The sequence below is a fragment of the Candoia aspera genome, chromosome 3, assembly GCF_035149785.1.
Source record: "Candoia aspera isolate rCanAsp1 chromosome 3, rCanAsp1.hap2, whole genome shotgun sequence".
In the NCBI taxonomy this organism is placed as follows: domain Eukaryota; kingdom Metazoa; phylum Chordata; class Lepidosauria; order Squamata; family Boidae; genus Candoia; species Candoia aspera.
Genome location: NC_086155.1, coordinates 104,829,116 through 104,852,819, shown reverse-complemented (window position 1 = coordinate 104,852,819; position 23,704 = coordinate 104,829,116). Strand labels below are relative to the sequence as shown.

The following is a 23,704-nucleotide window of genomic DNA, read 5'->3' as shown; positions in this document are numbered from 1 at the left end:
AAGCAGGGTAAGCCCAGTATGTCCTTGTCATACTGATGAGACTGGGGATGTGGGGAACACTGATGATAGACAGACTTAAGGGGTTGGATGCAGAACAACTGAATTACCTTCTTGCAGATAATCATGAATCTGGTAGCACCTTTTCCAGCTAAGTAACTTTATTAAAAGGCATAAGCTGCAGCACACTTCATCAGAAAGCCGTTCTGCGCATCTGATTAAGCAAGCTGCAGCTCACAAAAGCTTATGCCTTTTAAGAAAATGTTAGTTGGACAAGGCGCTACAGACTTTTTTCCACCACAGACTAATGCAGCTTTCCTCCTACAATGTCTTCTTGCAGATATACTTCCATTTATTAGCAGTCAGGTCACTATTTTTGCTGTTTTAAACTCAGAAAGAACTTTTTTGTTCCAAATAGGAACACTGGTTTTAATTCAGCTTAGTGTGCTGCACTTCATTTTATGCATGTTGCATTTCTTTTTATTACTCTTATTTTTCTTTTTTTTAGGTTATGCTATGTTGTTACATCCTGCAGTCACAAAAGTAAACTTATTACTTTCTTTCTAGTTCACATAGCCAGTGGGTCTTGAATGGAATAGGTAAACCTCTGGATGAAGGTTCATAATAGGATTACATGCTTTGTAAAGGACCAAGAATGAAGTTCAAAGTTTTCTTGTATCTGGTACTAAAAGACTGCCTTCACTGATATAGCCTGTATCAATCTACCTGCACTTTGAAACTGGTATTGGGAGACCCATTTATATTCTCACTTATGAAAACAACTAGGCTAATGGTCATAAAGAAGTGGGCTTTTCCATCAGTGGCCCTACATCCGTGAAATGCTTTACACTAAGGGTATAAAGGGATGAATCACCGCAGGCCTTTAAAATTGTTCCCCAAATAAACTTCTGGTGGGGACAATGGCGGATTAAGCTGGTTTTTTCCCGCTGTCTACAGACTGACCCGTCAGAGTGGTTTTTTTTCTTGGGCTCAGGCAGGCATCCTTGGAGCCCAGAAGCGTTCTCTGGATTAAGGAGAACTCCAGGAATCACCCCATGTGTTCTCCAGATGGCTAGTCACAGCCAGAAGACTGCAAAACAGCGTTTTGCGATTGACTGCTAAGCAATCAGTTGGGCCATCATCTTCTTCCCAAGCTGCTCTGAAGCCAAAATGGACCTTAAAGCTGCCCACCCCATTTCTACAGCACTAAGTTTTTTGTTTGTTTGTTTGAATTTTACCAAAGAGAGGCTTTCTACAAAAAGAAATGTGGAATCTCTTGGTGACTCTCATTCTTTTTGAAAATTATTAACTTGGTAATTTGGCTTTCTATATATAATTTGTTAAACTGAGATTTAAAGAATTTTGTTTTTTTGCTGCTTTTTTATTAAAGTGATTTTTGAGGAATGTAAAACTTTCTCTTCTTCGTTGAATCTGCAGATTGGAGTTCTGATCTATTTGCTTTCACTTTCCCATGGGAATGCTATTTGTTATTACTTTTTATTTTCCTGATTGGCCACACCTGAGATAAAAAGGCTGGAGAGAGTGTTCAGTTACAGCGTTATCTTCCTGAGGCACTAGAGGGCGCCATAATCTATCTTATTGTTAAGAAATATAGATGAAATTAATTTGATATTTAAAGATCTCTACAAAGCTGTTATTCAAGTCCTGGAGCATTTCTCAGAATTTGCGGAGCCCAAACTGTCACAAGAATCAAGAGAAACCAATAAGGCTGAAAACTACTTTAAGAGTAAAGTGGTTTCTCCAAAGAAAAAGATGAGAATTGGTGATTTACGTTTAAATAGTCAAAGGAAAATTGAGGTGTCAAAGTTTGAAGATAAGAAGATGGTGTTGCCACCACACCATGATGAACAAAGAGAATTAAACTCCAGAGGCTGGAAGATTTTGGACAAATATTTGGGCTTTTTAAAGCAGGTTGTAGAATTTAAAATTGACAAGAAGAAAGCTCTGTACATAATATTGAGACATGTAAATGCCTTGGTTTACTTTGAAGTGGGATAATTGTCTAAATGTGTTTATCGGGATGGTTTCTTAAAGGTTTGGATAAATGGTTATGCTGTTTTGAAAATTCTTACATTTTTGGTAAATGCCTTGGTTATTGTTTAGATGTGGTTATCGGTGGTTTTTTAAGGGTTTAGATAAATGTTTATGCTGCTTGGATAATTTTTATATTTTTGGTTAATGTTAGTTTAGTTGGCAGCTAGGACCAAATTATAGTGAAGACGGGCAGTGTTTGTTACTATATTAGGTTCCAGATTGTGTTTGAACAGTTTTATACGTTTTTCTTCAATTGGGAGGGTAATTTTGTTTTGGAAGGGAATGTAATAACGAGACTTTAAATGCTTTATAGAAATAATGTTTACTATAACATGAATTGGAGTAAAAAATTGATATTGATTCATTTATATCTTTGTTATAGAAAGTTGGAAGTCACTTTGTAGTAGTTTGTTTTGTGTTTTTTCACACCTTTTTAGTTCTGTTTCTTTTTCTTTGTAGGCTTCTTCGTTTCAATCTTTTTAGTTTTTATGTATATTCTGAAAATGCTTTAATAAGGTTTTCTTTTAAAAAATTTTCCCCAAACAATTTGTTCTTTATTGCTTTCTCCTGAAAAGGTCTTGCTGGATAATCAGGAGGGAGATTCACATTGAAGTTGGCCTGTAAATATTTTTAATTGAATAAATAAGAGTAGAGGGCTAAATAGGGTTTGACAGACTATTGTGTTCAATCATTGCCATTTCATGATTTCAGCAGTTATAACCTTCAGCAAGCAGCTGAAGATGCCAATGAGGATGTTCCTCAGACTGCTTTTTGCGGGGAGAGGGGCAGCCAATGCCCTATTCAGGCTTGTCCTGGGCAGGGAACAGAGTCTTGCTCCTACAATCTTCTGAGTCAGAAAATAAGTCTCCAGCCAAAATTCCAGCTGTCCGAAAACTGCAAAATCTAGTTAAGAGCCCTTGAACAGTCCAGTCTTTGTCTGGAAAGAGGAAGCCCATAGCTAACCACACTATGACTGAATTCACTTGATGCATTTACTCCCAGTTACCTTAACATGCTCAGCGATGAGAGATTTTGGGAAACTGAGAGCTACCATTATAAATCCATTTTAAGCATATAAGTAATTTATACTGAGTTCTTATGCAGAGGAATTTTTTTTTTTAATTCTTTGCCTGCTCAAAAATATTCTGATTCATTAACTGCAGAGTAGGCACAACTTACATTTTTTTAAAGAAAAGCCTAGGAATGCACTGTTTAAACTATCCAGGTTGGCACGGCCTCTTAATGATAAGCATGGAAAGGAGATTCTTGATGGAGTTTTTAAAGGTTAATAAAAGAACTCCAAGCAGCTAACAGCAGTCTTGCAGAGTAGAAGCGTGAACCAAAAAAAGGAACTTGCACATTAAGCTTAATTACATTCAGAAATAAATTCAGTCTTCACACTGTGGTTAGATGAAGAAAAATAGAGATAGCTTACTTTTATTCAGTAGATCTGGATACAATCAGCGTCATAGTAGAAAGCACTTAATCATCACTGGTTCTTTTGTAGACACTTTCTATGTGGAATAGAAAGGGCGAGGAGCTGCATTCTGCAGCCCCCCTACTTGCATGTCTGCCCACGAGGTAATGGAGATTGTTAATCCCCAAGCCCAAGCCCAAGAAGGAGGAGGAAGAAGAAGTCAGGTGACCCACATGACATCCCACAAGCACAATAGAGATGCGATTTTCTAGAGCAACCCCCTTATGCTTATGAGACAATGCTGAGTTGATTCCTGATAATTCCAACAATTCTAAGGGCAACATCATTCTGTATATTAAAGAGAGTACTGTTTTTTAAAAACCAGAAGTCTCAAAAGAGTTTCCTCCACAGAATTTTTTAAAATTATTATTATTATTATTATTATTATTATTATTATTATTATTATTATTATTATTATTATTTCAGCCTTCCTAGTAACTTAATTCCAGGGTTATTCTAATGCCATCCAAAATATTTAGAAAAGAAGCTGATCTATACCAAATCAGGCTTCAGGTCCATCCAGTGAGCCTTGTCTGCTTCTAGACTCAGAGATACAGCTAAACTGCAACTCCCAGCATCCCACATTATTGGTCAGGTTAGCTCAATGATCCCCTGCTCCCTGTAGCAATATGGGTAAATTGCATATATTTTATTCTTTTGATGGGATATTACTGCATTTTATATTTTCTATTGAAGCCATAACATAAGCAATCAAATATTTACCACTACAGACACATAGGCAATTAATCAGATGCAATTATTAATGGAGTTCCTCACAGAGTCTGAGAATAACTTCAGTGCTTACTTTTCAAAGCAAGGTCTAGGATTTTTTAAAAAAAATAATCCCAATTGAAATACAAGACTGGGATAACCATCTTGCGCATTGTTGCTCAAAACTGCTATAATGGGACTTACTCTGAATCAAAAGAAAGCCGTGACAGAGTTCTGTTCTACCTAAAATGAAAATCATGGAAGTTAAGTATATTTCTACAGAGCCACCTGCTGGGAGAAACCAATGTTACTTCTAGAGCTTAATAATGCAGTGTCTTCCCTTGTTCTGACAGAGCCTTCCTTTTCTGATAGACACATACTCATTCCTTATACTCAGCTACTGGTCTGAATGACAACAGCATTGTAATACTTCTGTGATTTCTTATTTTAAAAAGTGTCCAATCTTGACATGCTAGATCAACAGAGGTTCTCCTGTCTATGCCAATCATGTCTTACCAAAGTCTCTATTTGCTAAACAAGTAGAACTAGTTCTATTTCCTCCTGAAATGTGCCTCATTCCAAATTTTGGAAGCTGTGAATTAAATGATGAAGCATTAAACACACCAAATAGAAGTTTTCAACTCCTGTCCAGGGCAGGAATCTTCAAACCATCCCAGACCAATGGCTGTCCTACTCAGAGATTCCTTTTGTACAGAAATGATTTGCTATTGTCTTCTTCTCAGTCTAATCTACAGCCTGGGTATGTCCTGATCATTTTCCATAGAAGAACTAATCATGTCCAGTCCTGCTTGGCTCCCTTGAGATCAGCTAAGGTCATCACTTTCACCAAATAGAAAGCAACACTCTGCATTTATGCAAGCTTGACTGTCTCTGTCCACTCAGCATCTCACCTTCCTGCTTGAATAACCAGCTGAAGCCTCCTCACCCTTTGAAATACTGCTTTAATCAGGGTTCCTCACAGTATGGAGGTTTTTGCACATTCAGGGAGCCACAAGTAGGAGATCCATTTAGATCCTCTCAAAAACAGTCAGGTAGCCTCAGATTGAAGCAAGTTGATGATTCTATGAGGACATTCTCTCACATAGCTAATTCCTCTAAAATGTTGGAATTATCAGGGGTCAACTCAGGATTGTCTCACAAGCATAATAAAAGGGCTTATCTGATAGGCATGTCTCTATTGTGCTTGTGGGAAGTCACATGGGTCATCTGATTTCCTCTTCCTCCTTCGAGTCTGGGAGACACACAGTCTCCATCTTTACCTCATGGGCTTACGTGCAAGCAGGAGGACTGCATAATGCAGGCCTTGTCCTCTAACATCTCGCTTGCACACAGACTTTCTACTCCACATAGAAAGTCCAAGAACCAGTGATGAAGTGCCTTTCTACTATGAACCTATCTGTATCCAGGTCTGCTGAATAAAGTAAGCTATCTCTATTTTATTTCTAACTGCTGTGTGAGGACTGAACTCATTTTCGAACGCAATTAAGCTTGATGTGCAAGTTCTTTTTTTGGTCCATGCTTCTACTCTGCAAGATTGCTGTTAGCTCCTTGGAGTTCTTTTATTAACATTTAAAAACTCCATCATAAAAAGCCCACAAACAAGATCACAGCATTCCCCCATGGATTGGGTCTGCCTGTTAACAACTTGCACTACCTCTGAGCATGGAAAGTTCCATGTTCAATTATGTTGCACAGCTAGTAGTTACTGATAGAATTATCTTTCACAGTTTTGGGACTTTCAGGTGAGGAAAATGGCAAATAATACGTCTCCCAATGAGTGCAAATGACAATGTAGCGATGATGACTGACATCAAATCCCTGCAGTTTTCTTGGCAAGGTTTTTCAGAAGTGATTTGCCATTACCTCCTTCCTAGGGCTGAGAAAGAGTGACTGGCCCAAGGTCACCCAACTGGCTTTGTGCCTAGAACTCAGTTTCCTGGTTTCTAGCCTGATGCCTTTAACCACTATACCAAACTGGCTCTCAAGAAGTTATAGATGTAAAAGATGTGAAAGAGAAAATCCCAAATAAGGTAGAAATATTGGAAAATGAAGAAACTGTGGCCTATAAGACAGAGATGACTGTTAAAGTAGAAATATAAATGACAAATCAAGAGGTGAAAAATGACCTGGACAAGGACTATTGGATTTACAAAAGGTTTCTTTTGAGTTTTAGAGACTTTTAGAGTCTTGAAGAAATCTTTGAGATGGGAGAAAGTTTGAAACGAGATTCAACCCTATGACAGCGATTTGATGAATGAAAGATTAAGACTGTTAGGGGCAAAAGGAAGAAATATAAAGCCAATTTATATGATCAGGGTTAAAGTAAGAACTATCTTTACAAGATAAAACTTCAAAACACAGCTTGCATATGACAGACAGACAGAAACTTTATTTTGGTCATTGACCAATAAAATACATTCTGTAAAAGAAGCAAAATTATCCCTTAATATCAGTAACTGTTGGCAGCCATCTGTGGATGAAGCTTACACATAATGTAGCAGCTTGCCTGTGTGCATGCATGTGGATCCTGAACAGATGACTTTTAGAACCTAAAAGATCTCCAACCTTGTTCTACAGGTCAACATACCAGTGCATATTGCTCAATATTTGCTCAAGTAAGAGTGCTGTACTTATGTCCGGGAAAGTGAATCGGAATCAGTACTACATAAAGGCCAAACCCATTACTGTATTGCATTCGTCTTCAGCCTCCCAGCGGACAATCAAGAATAGAGACCGGATTTACAGCAGAACTGTCATCGAACTGAGGCGTTTCCAGTGAGGATAACTTCGCAGGTCTTGTTGAATTTCTTGTTACTATAGGAGGTAGTGATAAGCACTGACGAGGCTTCAAGAGCGAATTTCGACCAACAGCTATTTCTTAGGAGAATTAAATAGAACCTGCTTGTAGAAGCAACGTTCGTCTGAAAACGTGGGGTCAAATAACAGAGGAGAGCAATCGCCGTCTCTATTCTGCCTTCGCGTTTCCCCCGATGCACAGGACTAGCTACCCTGGAAATACTGAAAGCTGGAGTGCCCTGACTTCAATCACGTTGCTCCAAAATTGATTATGTATGTGCCATCATAGAAAACATAAATTGCTCCAAGACGCTTCTTATGCTGTATTACCTATGGTAGAAACAACTCGTTCTATGCATTTAATTTAATTTAATTTAGTTTAATTTTTCATGGGCAACTCCCCACCGTTATTCTTCCACAGGCACGCGACAGTTAAAAGACAAGTTGGCAACATCCCGCCCGCCAGAGGTACGTGGAAGGGCGGTTTCTTAGAGAGCGCGTTTTGCTATTGGCTACCGAACAAGGAAGAAAGCAGCGTGATCAAGTATCGGCGATCCTCCATTGGTGGAGTGGAGCACCCGGCGGCTCCTCGGGCACTCTTGGGGGACGGTGTTTCGAGTCTTAGCGCGAGAATAAACACGCGCTTGGCCTGGCTCGGAGTGGGCGATTCGGTAGAGGGCGTGGTCTGCCCCGGAGCGCCCATTGGCTGGCGCAGGGGCGGGGGCGGGGAAAGCCGCGAGAAGCGGTGGGTGGGGCGGTGGGTGCGTGTTGGGGAAGAGCCTTGCGAGGGCTCTCGGCGGCGACGGCGGGGCAGCGTCGGCCTCCTGGGCGGCCCTGGGAGCGGGGATGGCGCGTTGGCGCTTCTTGGCTGGGTAAGGAGAAGGGCGCGGACAGCGGGGGCGGGTGGGAAACGCGCGCAAGCAAATGCACCAGCCGGGGGACCAGTTGTTGGGCCCGACTTTCCTGCTCCCACGGCGCTTCCTCCCTGGCGGGATCCGCAGCCCGGGTAATGGGTTAAAAGCAAAAAAGGGGAATCACAAAGTATGGGAAGGAAGAAGAGAAATGCGAGGAGAGAACTACTGTGGGGAGGGGGGGGAGGTCCTCTCTTTCCTGACGCCTTTGAGAGCGGGGATCTCGGGCTGGTTGGTGTGTGTGTGAGAGAGCGTGTATGTGTGTGGGGGGCAGAACTGAATAGTCTTCTGGCAAGGTCTGAAATCAAAAGGAAAGTATTAAGTACCACCCATAGGTATAGAATACATCTTTACCACACTGAGTGTGTTCATGCATGGAGGGCTTTGCACGCTCCTGCTCTGTCATGGGAAATCGGAAGGTATTCTTTGCGTCCTTTCAGCTGTTCTTTTCGTCTTCGAAATTGAATACTAAGGAAGGAAGAGCAGCAACAGAGCAGAGGAAATACACCCCAGGTACTCCCTTACGTGTACTAGATAGACAGATTTAAATGCAGCTCTTAAATTTAAGTTGGAGCTAATTATTGCACTAAGATAAAAACGATGGAAAGGAGAAAATTAAATACAGCACATAAATGTGTTATTAACAATCCAGGAATAAAAATAATAAAGCTAAAACAAGTGGGAAAATAAAATTATCTCTGCTTGGTGCCTAAAGGCTAGCAGAGTGGAAGTCTGCCTAGCTTCAGGGTGGAGGTGCTGCTGAAGGGCAACACCACAGCACTGAGAAGGACCTTTGTCCAAACACCTAATCTCAGGTGGGGAGGCTTCAGAAGATCTCTAAGCCAGATTCTAACACTTGTATATAAGATACAGAAGTACTACTATTGTAATTATAATCTTTACTAAAATTACTTGGGAAAAATAATAAGATACAGAAGAAGTTTTGAGTGGTCAAACTCTATATCAATTCCAAATATTGTAAATTCTAAATATTGTATATTTATTATTATAAATTTATATGGTACCAGGATTTATGATGCAATATTTTGAGTGTAATAAGCGGTGATGTTCATGCATTGCAAAATCAGCCAATTATTCCTTGAAAAGGTTTGTTTTTGTCTGAGAGTAAGATAATGTTTTGTCATGACGTTCTGCCATGTGGGCAAATGTTACAAAAAAGCATTAATTAAAATGGTGGCCACTACTTTTGGCTCCATTGATGGATACATAATAATTTCTGATCTAATGTAGTTATGCCTTTTGTATTAGGAAAATTAATCTTTCAAAGGAATATATTTGGAGGAAATTCTGCACCCACTATATAGATTTTTAGCCATGGCCATTTCTCAATTTTAATTTTTTTTCTTGTTTTTTTTTAATCTTTATATTCTCTATATACCTGTTTGTTACTTGATATCTGCAACGTGTAAAGTTACAGTAGTCCCAATATTTTTCAGTGGGGTCCATTCAGACATCAGCTGACTGACATCAAGTGTACAGTAATACAGTTTTTAGAGGTTTTATAGATACTTGTATGATTTTACTAAATAGGCAGTTATAGTATCAACGTTTTGAATGTACAGGTCATAAAAAGTTGCTTTGAGTGGTTATGGTAAAGAAGTGAATGAATACAAATGCTAAGGCGCCATAAAGAATGATAAGCCACATCATTCCTTCCAAAGGGGACTTGTTACTACTTAGGTTAATAAAAGTTTGAACTGAGGTTACATGGGTATGTAGAGAAGAAAATTACTGCATGATTTGTATACTAATCAGTTGTGGAATAAAGGTCATATAGTCTGTATTGTTATATCAAGCAGGAAAAGGCAGCCTTTTTTCCTTTCATGGGAACAGAGGCATATGCTGGAATATTTTCTAAGGTAAAAATTTTCCTTTTCAGGCAAGTTAGGCAGTTTTAAATTTTTATGATGTTTGTCTTTAGGTGATCATTCTAAAATATTGAAATGCTAAAAGTACCCTGCACCTTTGTATTTTATTGCCCATTGCCCAATCAAAGCTTTAGATTTTTAATGTTATATTCAAATCTCTTGAAAAAGCTAGATTTATTTTTTCCACATCGAATAATGTAGTCCAAATATTTGTGCCAACTTGTACTTTGGGAACAAATATACTAATTCCAATTATAGTCATTTGTACGAATGATTTACATCATTCTGATTTCCTAGAACACCCACATCTGTACTTGAGAACCACTTTCCCTTGATTAAAACATGTTGGAATTTACATATTGCTTGTGAGTTTCCTAAATCTCTCATAAGAACATCTCCATACAACACTGTTTTTTGTTCCTGATCACTATGCCACAAACATGCCTATCCTTCTTTCTCGACAATTCATGGCACTCCTCAATAGTTAGACATCATACATACCCTGTATTACTACTGGCTTACTATACTATGGGTATATTACTATACCCAGTATAGTATATATAAATGCTCACAAACACATACAATATATATTTATATGTGCACACACCCACCCCATTCCTGCACTATTCATAACAGTCACATTGGAAAATACAATACTGTAGTTATGATTGATGTTTTAACTGATAATCAGCATTAAAAGATTCAGCGGTAGTTCTCAATGTTCTGGGAAAGCTGGGTTTAAAATATTCTGTTGCTGTTTAAGTTTAAGACAAATACAATGATGTGAGGATAAATGCATGTCTTAATCCATTAACATCCTAGGGAGGATATTGCAAGCGCATAAGACAGATACCATCTGTCTGTCATTTTCCACTTCTGTGGTCTTCACAGTCTGTCAGACACAGCATGTTTCAGAGTTGTTTTCTTCTCTTCTTCTTCCCCAGACCACTTTAATTACATTAGTTCTACTGTGTTAGTCTACCCATTACTGCAAGAGCAGATAATTTTGCTTGTAATTTTCAGGGCACTTACTGCCCATCTCTTATAAACAGAAAGTTTACTCTGGATTGGAAGAAACACGGATTTTGCTTTTAGAATTTACATGTACATTTCAAGTCATGAAAATTGGTGTTATTAGGAGCTGCCACGATCCTACAATAAGTTGTCACGAAATTAAATAGCCTTGCAAAAAGGGGCCAGTGCTAATACATTTTTTAAATTGTGTGTTTATAGCCTACTGACTTGGGATACACTTTTTGTTCACTATTATAAAATATTGGAAGAAGAAGTTGCTTCTTTTTCAAACTTGGGAGTTTGTATAGTACTAGTGCAGCTCTTTCCTCAGTCTGGGAAAGTTCTGGTTACATTGCTGCTTTAGCTGGAATGCACAGCTCTTGCATTACAATTCTGGCAAGTGATAAAATATTTAATAAGATGTGCAGAATTAAACTTGGCTTTACTGTGATGAGATTCTACTAGGAAAAATATTGTTAAATTAGAATTCTAGCAGAGATGCATTATAAAATATTCTCAGGAGTTCATGGAGAATAGTATGTTACTCAGTTAAAACAACTACTGTATGATTATTTTATTTTTCAAATCAAATCTTTATTACGGTCATAGATCAGCATAAGGAGGGTGGGGTACAGTCAATTAAAAAACAAAGAAAATGCATAATAATAAAAAGCTAAAATAAATGAAAAGCTAGAAAGTATATATAAAAACGAGTCTAAAAAGAGGGGTAGGAGCATTAGATGGGTGTAGGGGAGCATAAGGTTAGTATGTGGCAGACTATATCAGATTACAGAGCACTCTAGCATGGCGAACTATGTGCTCATGAGGTCTAGTTTATGGCACAGGTCATCATCTGACGAATTTTAAGCACTGCTGCGCAGAGCCTGGCAACACTGTATGTTGTAGCTGGGACTGTGACTGAAAGCCCTAGGGTGGTGTAAAATTGTCCAGTGTGCCCTGGGTATTCATGCAGTAATGGTGAGATGAGGCTAGTACAAATGTCTCTGTAATACAGGCACTGGAGAAGCATGTGCTCTGTTGTTTCTGTGTGACCAGAGTCACAGGGCATTGCCTCTCCGGATAAGGAATATTCCTGTATCCGCCTTCAAGAACAGCTGAGGGGAAGGAGTGACATGCCAGAGTAAAGGCCCTCTGGTGTTTAGGTATGTGGGGTTTAGTTAAGTATGCCATAGGGGAGGCAAAGGACCTGTTGGTTTCACCAGTAATAGAGGTTGGGGTCCTGGGTGGGTCCAACTGGCGCTCTGTGTCTGCTACACTTGTATTTTGCAGGTTGAAAGGTTATTTCAGTTGTCTCCTGTCAATTGTTGTGCTATGCTTGCTGTTGCTACAGGGAGTGTTTATTTACCATTTGCCTTCAACTACTGCTCTGTATAAAATATAGTTATTATAAATGCAGCATTATTAATGCACATAGTGTTTTACAGAATACCTCATCAGGTCTGTTCCTGAAAACTGCTTGAGTGGAGGGCCAAAACTGTTCTGAGCATGTTAGAGAAGGAACAGATTATAAATGGAATTTAATAAATAAAAAGATGCTACATGGGGCATACAATTTAAATTTGTAATGACTATTGGGAGGCTGGAAGATACAGGGGTGACAGAAAGGTGAGAACAATATGTATGACTGAATTTACTATAAATCAGAACAGATCTGAAAATGTTGAAATGGAAAACACACAAAAATGTGAATGGAGAAACTCCAGATAATATAAGCAAGCATTACTACCTATCTTGTACAATATACCCTGTAGTTAATTCTCACAATTCTCAAAAAGATTTTGGATGGGTTCACAGATTGCATTAAATCTTGGTTTGAGTAACCATGGTTTGTTTCTATAGACAACAGTCCAGTGTGTCATTAGAACCACAGCCTTACAGTGGTAAACATGGAGCATGAAAAACTCATACTGAGGCATTTGAATTTACATATATTCCATTCTGATCTACTGTATCTTAACGTAACAGTTACTTCAAATGTTTTATACGGCCATGAACACCTCCAAAGTAAGGTGCTTGATCCACATTATGGCATGGCACAAGATTGGTGGTTTAAATATGCTTTATACCGCTCTCCGCCTAGAGTTAGAATCTTAGAAATAAAGTTCTTAATACCCTTCCTGTGTCCCCCAAAAATAATAGCATTACTTTTATGGCTGAATGACATTCTGTTGTGCTGATCAGGCAGAATTTAATGTTCTGTTGGTTTTATATAAGTCTTGGGAAGGGAAAAACATAGAGGACTCTTTTCTTCCTTTCAGGATCTTTATCTCCAACAAGAGTCTGACTAGCTGATTTTCATCAAATTTGTCATAGAATGTTACAGTTTAAAAGACAAATTCTGGAGGGGTTTTGCTTCTTCTGAACAATTATTGATCGTGGAAGTTCATATCCTGCCTCTTGATACTTTTACCCATCAGTCATACTTCAATCTTCTCCTACTTTTTGGCTTACAGTATCATTTAGTCCACTATAGCATGCTGTTGCACGTTCCCTGCACCTGTACGTTTAGATGAGCTATATGTTCTTCATTAGACTTGAATATTCACCACATGGTTCATTAAGTTGAATGTCCATGATGTCCACCAGAAAACATTTGCTGAGCCAGCCTACAAAGAGGCTACATTCCATTCAAATGTGAATTCTCTCCAATTCAGCTAGCCCTTGGTATTGTGAAATACCAACAAGGAGAGCCTGTGTGCTATTCTGTTTAAGGTGTTGGACTGGCACAGGGGAGACCTAGGTTCAAGTCTACCCTCAGTCATGGAAGTTTACTGAGTTACTTTGGGTCAGTCATTTTCTTTCATGCCTATCTCATACAAGCAGATTTGTGGGGAATAATTTAGGAGGGAATGCTCTGTACGCTGTCTTGAGCTCCTGAAGGAAAGAGGCCAAGAAGTGAGGGGAGGGGGTTAAATCTAAATGAAAAAATAAAATAAGGGATTCCTCAGCTATGTTTGTATGGGTGTATTAATTGGGGGGGGATGGAAAGTGTATATTTCTAATTGTTCTACCCTCAAAATAAATATCAAAGGTCAGTTGAAGTTGTAGGTGAGGAAGGTGGAGAGAAATGATTTCTTTCATAAAAGTTGGGTCAAAGTCAGTCAGTTCTGTATATTTAGTGGTAGACTTATACAGTGAATCTAGCAACTCTAGTTTTCTGAAAATCTGGCAGGGGGGCGGCTTTTCAGTAAGTGCTGATTTGAAAAATATCTGCCTTGGAACCAGGCTATATCATGGGTAACCTCATTGAAATGAATTCGTTTTAAGTAAATTGTAGCACTATAAATCAGCAACTTCTGTTCAAGAGATACCCACTGAATTTGCTAAAGGTACAAAATTCAATTGTTTCTTTAATTACAGGGGTACCAGAAGATGTAGTTGCAACGGTGGATCATTTGGATTGAAGATAATGAAACTAATCAAGAACTGCACCGCTTATCACCTTGTTTTGTGAGAGATTTCCTGTAGCCTTTGATAAATCAAGTCAGCAGAAAAGGACTACTAATCATCATGAAGCTGAAACAACGTGTGGTGCTTCTGGCAATTCTCCTTGTCATCTTTATTTTCACAAAGGTTTTCCTCATAGACAACTTGGACACATCAGCAGCCAACCGTGAGGACCAGCGCGCCTTTCACCGTATGATGACAAGCCTACGGGTGGAACTAGACCCACGACTTGATCACACACTGCAATCTCCTTGGGAAATTGCAGCCCAGTGGGTGGTGCCACGTGAAGTGTACCCGGAGGAAACACCAGAACTGGGGGCAGTGATGCATGCCATGGCTACCAAGAAGATAATCAAAGCAGATGTGGGCTATAAGGGCACCCAGTTGAAAGCACTACTTATACTGGAAGGTGGACAGAAAGTAGTCTTCAAACCTAAGAGGTAAAATGCTTCTTCAGTGACACATAATATGTGTACTAGTTTTGTTATCAGCTTAATGGTTGATAACAGCTTAATGGCTGAATTTGAACAAAGTTGTAGTTTGTGCATAAGTCATAATGTTTGCATTCATACTTTACATCATGTCATAAAACAAGAATTACAGATTCACACAATACAGTAACAAGCTACAGCATGCGTTAGCACATTCAATTAATTTGCATTAGGTTTTCCCAAACAGGAATGCCTGACCAACATTCTCTAATACAAGGAATATACTGTTTAGGTTAGGACAACAGATAGATGCTTGCTCACCTGTTTCACCAGAAGGCTAAGATGACCACGCTAGTTTTGGTTCTCCTACTCTGGCCCCCGATTTGGTATGTCCCATATATCAAAATCAGGAGCAAAAAAAGCAGATCCCATACTATCGCTTCTTAGTATTTTAGTGAGATATGTTCTTGTATATGTGGCAGTACAACTAATTGCCAGAAGACTCAACCCAGAGAAAAGTTCTTCAGAGTTACATTTTTTCTCATTGCTTAATTACCTTGGGGTGAAGGAAAGCTGTTGTTTATCTGAGATTCTTCTTTAGTTTGGAACAAATTCCATTAGTTACTCAATCATTTATTTTTTCATAATTTTTAGATATCCCAGAGACTATGTAATAGAAGGAGAGCCATATGCTGGCTATGACAGGCATAATGCAGAGGTGGCAGCCTTCCATCTGGACAGGTAAAATTTTGAATTAAAATATACTTTGTTCATTCATTCAGTTTATACCTCACGTTTCTATCCAAAGGGCATTTAAAGTGGCTGACGATAAAATGCTCTCACTTTAGCAGCACATAGAGTAAAATTGGAACGATATAGGGAAGATTAGCATGGCCCCTGCACAAGGATGACACATTAACAATAACAGATAAAACAAACAGTGAAACATTGATAAAATCAGTTAATATAAATTATAAACTAACTTAAACTAAAAAAAGATGTAGCTAAAAAGGAAAGTTGTGATTCCTCTGCTGGAATGGGGGGCGGAATGTAATTTCAAGAGAGAGAATTCTATGGGAGAAGGCCCAGTCCTTTGAATTCAGTAACATCTCAAAAAGTGAGGGCATCTTTAGGGGGACAGTGTTTGGACAGGTTCATTTCAAGATGGTCCCTTAAGTAGTCAGTGCCTAAATTCCTAACTTGTGCTGCACAGCCGTTGGGAATCTGTGCAGGTCTTTCAGTACAAGTTCCCAGTATTATGCACAGATTAGTAGTCTGCGTGTCCCATTCTGCTCCAATTAATTTAAATTTAAACCTAAACCAAGTTCAGTTTTTGTTCTGATCAGCCTTGTAAAAATCTCTGGTGCTTCAAGAACTATTGGTCCTTCAATGTTGCTGCAAGACTCTTTGTCATGTATTTCAGAAGCAGGTGACCTGCCACCACTTTTGTGATTTACAACAATTAATAAACATCAGCCTAAACACAATCCAAGCCTAAAGGTTGCACCTCTAGGCAGATCCTTTTTCCAGGACTTTCCCTTGTTATGAGCCAAGTGCACCTAGAAGTCTGGCACTTGAATATGATCACAGTCCAGGATAAGCAAAAAAATTGTATCAATTCCAATTTCTAATTCAGTAAATTTATAGAATCCAAAAGAGAGGAATACAAATTATCAGTTGCAGTTTAAAATAAAACAAAACATAGGTATTAGTTACTAAGAAGTAATATTTAAAATTACTCCAGCATTTCAGGAACCTTAAACCTTTGAGGATACTTACTGGGTGATTCCTGCAGACTTCCTATCAAGGTCTAGCCTATGCTCTCCATTGTGTTGAATGAATTCATATCTTGTTTCATTCTTTCTCATTCAAACAGAATCTTAGGTTTCCGGCGAGCCCCACTCGTGGTTGGTAGGTTCGTGAACCTCCGCACAGAGATCAAACCTGTTGCCACAGAACAGTTGCTTAGTACTTTCATGACTTTAGGTAGGTTAAAAATAAAAAAATCAGAAAGGTTATTAAAGTAAAGTTGAATGAAAAGGGCCTGTGGAACTTGATCATTGGTGACCTGGTACCTGCAGACCCAGTCTCTTATAACATTCCTGGGTCCTTGGGAGAATACAATTTGAAGAACGTGTACTAGAGAGTATGCCCCTGGCTCAGCTGCTCCCTCCTCTCATATATACAGATTATCACCTTTTTTTCAGTATTAATGATGCAGATCTGTACTGATATTAGAGCTAGTAATGATAAATAGAATTCACACTTGGATTCTAAATTCTAGTTTGAGAGTAACATCAGCCTTGACAGAACCCCATGCCATGATTAGCCCTCATAAGGCGAGTGTGTTAATCCTTATCTCTCAACCTTGGGAAATCAGAATTTTTTCTGCTGAGGGTTTATTTCACAGATTACTTTGATTCCTGAATAAAACTTCCATTGAGGCACAGTATTTGACAATATCAGACAATATTTTCTCTGATATTTGGGACATAGCATATTTTAATTGTTTCAACAGTAAGAGAAAACATTGTTTAAATTTTGAGATTGCTGCCTTTGGATATGAAAATAGCCATTTTTTAGAATCTGGCCGAATGCAACAGCAGATATTTTCTCTGAAATGTGCATATTTCAGAGAAATATCTGCTGTTGCATTTGGCCAGGTTTTTAGTTACCAGTGTGGAAAGGTGTTTACTTCAAGCCTGTTTCCAGAATAGTGGGAGAACTGGGAGGTGGGGACTGTGCTTTTTCTTGAGGAAGATAAAATTACCTTACAATCCAACTCTGTTTATAAATAAACAACCCATTAAACGGATTAAGCCTTACTCCCAGAGAGGTGAGCTGCATCAGCAGATGATGACGATGACTAAAATCAGCTTTTTAGAACTGATGGTTTCTTTCCCAGAAAGCTTCTGAACTACTTCCCAATTCTTAGAAACTAGAAGTGTTACATATTAGTATTGGGATGGTACAAGTTAGCTGCTTTTGTTCTAATTTTTCTTTGCTTCCAAGGTAATAACACTTGCTTCTATGGGAAGTGCTACTACTGCCGGGAAACAGAGCCAGCCTGTGCTGAAGGAGATTCCATGGAGGGATCACTCACTCTCTGGCTGCCAGATGTATGGCCTCTTCAGAAACATCGGCATCCATGGGGCAGGACGTACAGGGAGGGCAAGTTAGCCAGGTATGGAGTTCACAGCAGTGACCTCCTTGCTGTTTCTTTTGGTCAGTCCAGAGAATGGACTACAGTTATAGAGGCAAAGGGAAGTATCAGCCTTAAATTGTTGATCTGATCATGTTTTTTGTACCTGAGTGGGATTGTTAAAAATCAGGTCCTTTTCTGGGGAGGAACGAAGTCCCACTGAGAAACAAGAAGGCAAAATATTTCAAAGCTGAATGAGAATTGAAGATCCTTTTTTGTTTTTCCTTTCTTTAAACTTTGTCTTTTACAAAGAAAAATAATTTTTTTTAGCTTGACTGTAATGGTACAGTATAATACTAACTGCAATTGTTACAGTCTGGGTGCATAATACAGGACCTGGATTTTGAGTTGTGTTTATCTGCTTGAAAATCCAAAACCCATTTTCAAAAAGAGTATTCAACAGCAGTCATTCTTCTTTCTGCCAACAAAGTTAGCTATCTTTATAAAAGTACAACACACTATTCTGTGTTAGGAAGGATGAATCAGTTTGTCCAAGTCTGTGTAAGTTTCATTCTGCATTAGTTCATGAGTTGAAGTGTTAATGAAGTTAAAGAGTTAATGAAGCTCTAATCTGTGTATTGGTTTGGATCAGTTCAGGTCTGCTTATATCAAAAATCAGTTTTGCGATTTTATTCTTAAGAAAGAATATTTCACATCCTTTTCCTGAATATCTATTTGTCAATCATCATTAATGACTGAATTAAGAGACCAAATTTAATGAACAAATATATGAAGAATATATTGTAAGGACAAATAAAAACAATTAACCTGTATGTTAAAAGAGAAAGTGAAGTTGAAAGTGAAGTAGAATAAACAATTTTGCCATCTTCTGCTGTGGTCTTTTACCAAGGAGACTTTGAGATAATCTTATTTTAAATCTATCAGCACTTTTATTTTTTTCCAGTTATGCAAGCTTCTCTTTCAACTTTTTGAAGTTGCATAATTGTACTATAAATCTTAAAGATCAACAGTGCTTGCTTGAGTTTCTGTTTGATCTTGCAGATGGGAATACGATGAGAGTTACTGTGATGCTGTGAAGAAGACCTCACCCTATGATTCAGGCCCACGGCTTCTTGACATCATTGATACAGCCATATTTGATTATCTGATTGGGAATGCTGACCGACATCATTATGAAAGTTTTCAGGATGATGAAGGGGCCAGTATGCTTATTCTACTTGACAATGCCAAAAGGTAGGAAATATGTTAACTTCCATGCCAATTCTTTCAGTAAAATTGTTGCCACCAGATTACAGTTGGTTTGTCATAATTACTGCAATTGATGAGGTTTTCCAAAAGTTTAACCTGGTTTATGGACTAACTGAAATATCAGGAATTCTATATACAGTTGAAATGCCTGTTTAGCTTTATGGGAAAGAGAGACTTTGGAGTCCTCGGTGCTCTCTAGCATGGTTGTTGCTTGCAGATGTTTCATTACCCAACTAGGGAACATCATCAGTGTGATTAAGTGTGGAGTTTGCTCTCTCTTTATATACTGTAGCCTGCACTGTTTTGGTGGGAATGTGGTTTTCTCCTTGGTAGTTCCTTGATTAGAGTATTGTTAGTCTGCTTGCTTGATTGTTTGCCTGGTGTTAATCCCTGCTTATCTGGGTGTTGGCTGTAGGAGAGAATGTGTTCTGGTCTTTTTATTTCTTTCTTAGCTTTTTTATTGTCTCTTTTGAATGGTGTGTAAATGTGGTTTATTTCTATGTGTCTGTTGATGGCTGATTTGTCTGAATAACACTAGGAATTCCCTGGTGTTTTTGGATTTGGCTTGGTCTAAGATGCTCACAGTTTCCCAGTTTCTGTCCATGTGTTGTGAGATTAAGGAGTTTTCACTGTGTCTTCTGACTGCTAGTTGGTGTTCATGGATGAACTCTGCTGGTCTTCTGCCTGTCTGTCCTGTTGCAGTTCTTGTACTGTATGTTGCAGATGACTCCTGTTTTTCCTTGGGCTACTGGGTCTTTTGTTTTACTTAAGATGTTTTGGAGGGTTTTAGTTGGTTTGTGTGCTACGGTAATGCCATGTGGTTGTAATAGTCCACTGGTTGTTTCTGAGACGTTTTTGATGTATGGGAATTTTATCCTTTTCATAGCTTGTGTTGGTTGTGCTGTGGCGGGTTGAGTGGTCAGGCACTTTTTGATAAAGTCAAGGATATCCATTTTGTTGGAAGATGTTGTAGAGACTTTTCCAGAGGGAAAGACATTTTCATTCTATATCTGTTTTTCAGTTTTGGAAATCCTTCCCTGGATGAGAGAAGCATTCTTGCACCTCTTTATCAGTGCTGCATGTGAGTAAAAAATAAAAACTTACTAACTTATTTTTATATTACCTGCACATCTTAAAAGCAATATTGATAGTGTTTAATTACAACCCATCAGAAACATGTTTTCTCAAGACTGATGGTTAGTCCAAAGTGGCTTCAGCATTTGAGAGAATACTTAGGACGTTAAATACAAAATTATGTGTTATGCAGAATCTAAATTGAGGTCTTGATCAATCTGGAATTTTTATTTTCTGGGAGCCTGTGTGTTAAAGCAGCATTCCTCTAAACTTTCAGAACAACTAGATGTTTAAAGAAAGAGAAGGCTAGCATTGAAAAATAATGCCGGAGGAAGATTCTCTCTAACCTTCGTAGCTTTTTTCCTGAGGGAATGTCAAAACATTTTCAGATATCAGGATTTTGCAGACATGTAGCTTCCTTTCACATAGTGTATGTAACATTCACTAAGTTCTGAGGTCCATGTAAAGAAAAAATATTTCAGGGATGGAGGAACAAGGAGATAGTACCGGCTTGCAGGTCATGAACTGAGGACGGTAGGGGTTTCTTTTGTTGAAAAAAATAAAATTTCTGTTAATTATGTCACACATCTAAGATAGAACTGGCATTCTATGTTCATAATTTCACAACAGCTTTACCAAACACTAGACTTATTGTTCATATCCAGAGCAGCTAATCTGTTTTTATGCAGTTTAGCACTTTATCGTATTATTCCCTGGAAGTAATGTGAAAGATGTTGTTTTGAGTATATATAGGCTTATAAATCTTAATTTAAGCACTGTTACAGCATTGTCACTAAAGTTCATAGCTCTGTCTGAGTTAGTAAATCCTGTGACAAGCTTCTTTGGGAAGACTTCTTTTTTATTGTAGTGTTGTAAATTATGAATGCATTGTATTATTTCAGTGTAGATTTCAATGCAGTAATGTTTATATAATATGATTAGAATTAATAACATTCTATTATTTAAAAAGCTTAAAGTATTAAAAATACTTTGAGAAGACTTCTGAAGGTTTGGACTTTTTATTACACTTCATTCTTTTCTTTTGCAGTATCAGAGTCTCCACTTGGAACAGGTTGAACTATTTGAAGAATGGAGTCCTGAAGTCTGCCTTAAAAACTGCTATGTCTCATGACCCTATCTCACCTGTGTTGTCTACCCCCCATATGGATGCCCTGGACCAACGACTTCTGAACATCTTAGCTACAGTAAAGCAATGTACAGATCAATTTGGGCCAGATATTGTGCTAGTGGAAGATAGAATGACACTTTCCCATTTGTAGCTTTAACAGAAACTGATGGGGATTGTTTTTTAAAGTAATAATAGAAAACAGCACAATTGGTTCTGCATGGCTATGGGCAGGATGAACTGGAATTAATTTCTGCATCAGAAGAGGAAACAATTGTAGCTTGAAAGCTCTGTTGAAGACAAGGAAGATGCCCTTGGGTAGCCCTGTATCATTTTTTTGGATTCCATTGCTGGCAGTGGATGTTGCACTGAGAGCTCTCCTGGGATTCCCTGAAAAGAGATGGGTATTGGACAATAATACACACCTGTTCCAGAAAAGATCTTAATCTCCTAGCCAATTCCAAGTACAATCTTAATATTTCAGTCTAATCCAGGGTTTTAAAGAATAGGCTATCTAAGGCATCCATATTGGCTACCTAAAAAAAGAAGAGTGATGGAGTGGCAGGGCAAATGTGATGTTCAAGAGATTTACTGTCTCTCCTGATAGATACACACCCAGGCATCTTTTGCTGGAATTTCCTAAAGAACTCTATAAGGGGATGTATAATTGTCTTCAGTGTTCCATTAAATCCAAAACTGCTGAAGGAGAAGGACTGTTCTAGATTACTGTTGAAATCTGTTCTCCATTTACAAGGCTGAAACGATTCAGGCTTGCATGATGCTGCAAAGTCCTCACCAGAGATTATTGTGCAAGTCATTGTGTTCTCAAATGTAAGGGTTCTTGCTGCCTTGAGCCCAATAGTTCTCCTAAAAAGCGGAGATTGAGCCAGTCCTTTATGTCTTGTCAGTGTTGTAGATTTCAAAAAACAAACAGGGTTTGTTGCTAAACTTCTGATCTAAACTGAGAATCTGGAAGACGTGATGAGTGCCTGAAGAAGAAAAAAAGTGTGTTCTCTCTACTGTAAGGCAGTTGCAGGTGCTACGCTGTCAGGCTTTCTTGGGATAGTCTGTCATTTTCAAGGCCTGAGCTGAATTGAAGATATTTAGCTGGCACATCTTTTTCTTTTTGTTCCTTTTAATCCAAGCTGTGATCCCCTGGCTTTGTGACCATTAGCTTGAATTGTAATTTGTATTTGTAGCTTCAGGAAATTTATGTATCTGTTTTAATTCATGCACCTGATAGTCCTGCCAAAGATATTGGAGGGAAATGTGTGGAAAATTATTCTGTGTGTTAACTCCAATGTTTAATGCCCTGAATCATTATTCACCAAACTGTATTGGAAATCTCAAAGATCTTCTGTGATAGATGATGTTTCTGATAGCTATATCTGGGATGTCAGTTAACTGAAATTTAAGGACAGGATCCAGATGTTTGCCGGTCAGCTCTAATAGTTTTTTAAAATCAGTTTGGAGAGACTTCCTCTATCAGAAAGAGAACCTAATGCCCACAGGTACAAAAAGTAACATTATTTTTGCATCTATTTCCATAACTTTCCTTACACTACAGCAATTTTTAAGGCTTGTGTTTTCAGCCTGTGCCAGTAATTGTCTTAAGATGGTTGCCTAAACTATAGGTTGGCTTAATGCCAAATCCTATTGATAGTAAGTTATTTCTATTTTAACAAAAATAATTTTCAAAATAAGTTTGTTTCTGTCAGGCTGGTTCAGCTAAGTATCTCATATTACAGTAACAGTAATTTGATATCAGTTAACAGTTGCTATTATGAGGGTCACCAGCTTCAAACTTTTTATTGAATATTACCTGACCAGGTCAACTGCTAAGATGAGATTTTTGTGGATGCATGATAAGTGTGCAATCACAATGAGTCTGCATCTGGCAGAAGCTGTCAGAAAGGAAAACATCTTGCTAGTCGTTTGAGACTCTCAGAATATCTTCATATTTCCTTTAGTGCTGTCTTAAAGATAAAGAAAATGGAAGAGGTACCCCATGCTTGAACAGACAAGTAGGCTGTCTTGCATCTGAAGAACTGGAACTGTTGCTAAAAAAGAAAATAAATAAATTATTAAGAACTTATTTGTGCGGCAGCTGAAAGAAAATGTTTATCTTGAAGCTGCCAGAGGCTTGCCTTTTGGAGTGGTTACGAGTAGAAGCTGTTGGGAAAAGAGAAAAAGTATCTCAGTTGTGTGTTTCCCAAGGGTCAGGCTATGCATAGATAAGTATTATGTGAATAAAGATTTTAATGACATGAGTTCATTATTGTCTGAAAGAAAATGTTTAATGAGAGGTAACTCATGACATATA

General features: G+C 38.3%; 1 protein-coding gene and 1 non-coding gene across 2 annotated transcripts; both read left to right on the top strand.

Annotated features, from left to right (window-relative positions):
- The first annotated feature begins 7,828 nt into the window (after window positions 1-7,828).
- Window positions 7,829-23,651, top strand: FAM20B (FAM20B glycosaminoglycan xylosylkinase). Its single transcript, XM_063298476.1, has 8 exons — window positions 7,829-7,929; window positions 14,253-14,779; window positions 15,425-15,511; window positions 16,647-16,756; window positions 17,783-17,954; window positions 18,975-19,166; window positions 20,203-20,262; window positions 21,304-23,651. The coding sequence occupies exons 2-8, from the start codon at window positions 14,403-14,405 to the stop codon at window positions 21,533-21,535; spliced, it is 1,230 nt and encodes a 409-aa protein (XP_063154546.1). The 5' UTR covers window positions 7,829-7,929; window positions 14,253-14,402; the 3' UTR covers window positions 21,536-23,651.
- On the top strand, window positions 15,604-15,713 carry LOC134495095 (U6 spliceosomal RNA). The gene has a single exon (XR_010067771.1). It is a non-coding gene; the product is annotated as a U6 spliceosomal RNA (small nuclear RNA).
- Window positions 23,652-23,704: the final 53 nt, after the last annotated feature.